This window comes from Otolemur garnettii, unplaced genomic scaffold, assembly GCF_000181295.1.
Source record: "Otolemur garnettii isolate 467f Iridium unplaced genomic scaffold, OtoGar3 scaffold00099, whole genome shotgun sequence".
Taxonomy (NCBI): Eukaryota; Metazoa; Chordata; class Mammalia; order Primates; family Galagidae; genus Otolemur; species Otolemur garnettii.
The window spans coordinates 3,028,291-3,030,005 of record NW_003852494.1 but is presented as its reverse complement, the minus strand read 5'-3'; the positions used below and the strand labels follow the sequence as shown (position 1 = coordinate 3,030,005).

At 39.8% G+C, this 1,715-nt stretch overlaps 1 protein-coding gene across 1 annotated transcript in view; it reads right to left on the bottom strand.

Moving 5' to 3' along the window:
• KNTC1 (kinetochore associated 1) overlaps positions 1-1,715 on the bottom strand; it is a 105,325-nt gene that overhangs the window by 28,777 nt on the left and 74,833 nt on the right. Inside the window, exon 41 of the mRNA XM_012809015.2 lies at positions 443-650. Within this exon, the coding sequence (XP_012664469.2) occupies positions 443-650 (208 nt within the window). The remainder of the gene's footprint in view (positions 1-442; positions 651-1,715) is intronic.

Sequence of the window (1,715 nt, the reverse complement as noted above, 5' to 3'; positions counted from 1 at the left end):
CTCCGCTTAAAAAAAAAAAAAAAAAAAAAAGACACAGATGTACAGGTACTGACATGTAAGAAGGTAAGAGAATAGTACAGTTAGTGTACAACAGTCACTATACCAAACTATTAACACTTTTATCTCCAGGGAACGGGGTTATAGAAAAATTCCCTTTTTTGATTTATTCCTTTCTTTCTAGTTCAATTTTTTTTTTTTTCTAAGAATGTGTGCTGTTTTCAAAAATTTGGGAAAAAGTGCTAGGTCTATGTTTTTAAAATACAAGACAGGAAAATTGCCGTATTAAATTGTATTAAAACATAGAAATCTAGAATTGATTCAAAATGAAAAGTTCATAAAAATATAGAACATATATATCCAATTTGTGACTATGTATCTAGTAAATTAAAAGTGAGAGGGATGTTTCAGATGCCCTGATATATTCATATCACCATTCATCTACCTGATGTAGTATTCCACTAAGACTGATGACCAAATCTTTTGTGGTGGTCAGTAAAGGAACCATTTCGAGGACTTTGGCCAAGAGTTTGGAACGATGTTGCTTTGTACACTCTGGACTTGCATCTCTCTGGCTTTGGCTGGCATTGCTGTTGTGGAGCAGTGTTTCAATGAATAGCTGAAGAGCTGCATCACAGTCCAACTGAAATGTGCTAAAAGAAGTATTCAATTACACACGGATCTCCCTAAAGGCATACATTTCCATATAGAGTTTCTGACAAAAAACTTAGGAGCATGTTCCCATCATTAAAATTTAACCATATCCATATAAAGGAATATCATAGAATTCAACAAATATGACAAAGGTATGTACTAACCTTGGAATACATATTGTTAACTACATGACATACTATAATAAGATGGTATGTAAATTATAAGTTTGCTTTAAATAAATTTTATATTGGCTCAGGGCCCGTAGCACAGTGGTTATGATGCCAGCCACATACACCCAAGCCAGCAGGTTCAAACCCAGTCCGGGCCAGCTAAAACAATTACAACTGCAACAGAAATATAGCTGGGTGTTGGGGCAGGCACCTGTAGTCCCAAATACTTGGGAGGCTGAGGCAAGAGAATCACTTATGCCCAAGAATTTGAGATTGCTGTGAGCTGTGATGCCATAGCACTCTACCCAGGGTGATATAGTGAGACTCTGTTGCAAATAAATAAATGAATAAATAAATTTTATAAAGTGCACGTTAGCATATGTACAGGAAAAAAAGGACAACATAACCAAAATTCTTTGCAGTCATCATTGTTGTTTGGTGGGCCTGGGCTAGATTCAAACCCACCAGCTCTGGTGTATGTGGCTGGAGCCTTAGCCACTTGAGCCACAGGTGCCAAGCCCCCAAATTCTTTTTATTTATTTATTTATTTATTTATTTGGAGACAGAGTCTATGTCACCCTTGGTAGAGTGCCGTAGCATCACAGCTCACAATAATTCCAGCTCTTGGGCTTAGGCAATTCTCTTGCCTCAGCCTCCCGAGTAGCTGGGACTACAGGCGCCCACCACAATGCCCGGCTATTTTTTTGTTGCAGTTTGGCTGGGGCTGGGTTCAAACCGGCCACCCTCCATATATGGGGCCAGCGCCCTACCCCACTAAGCCACAGGTGCAACCCACCGCCAAATTCTTTTTTTTTTTTTGAGACAGAGCCTCAAGCTGTCGCCCTGGGTAGAGTGCCATGGCATCACAGCTCACAGCAACCTCCAACTCCTGGG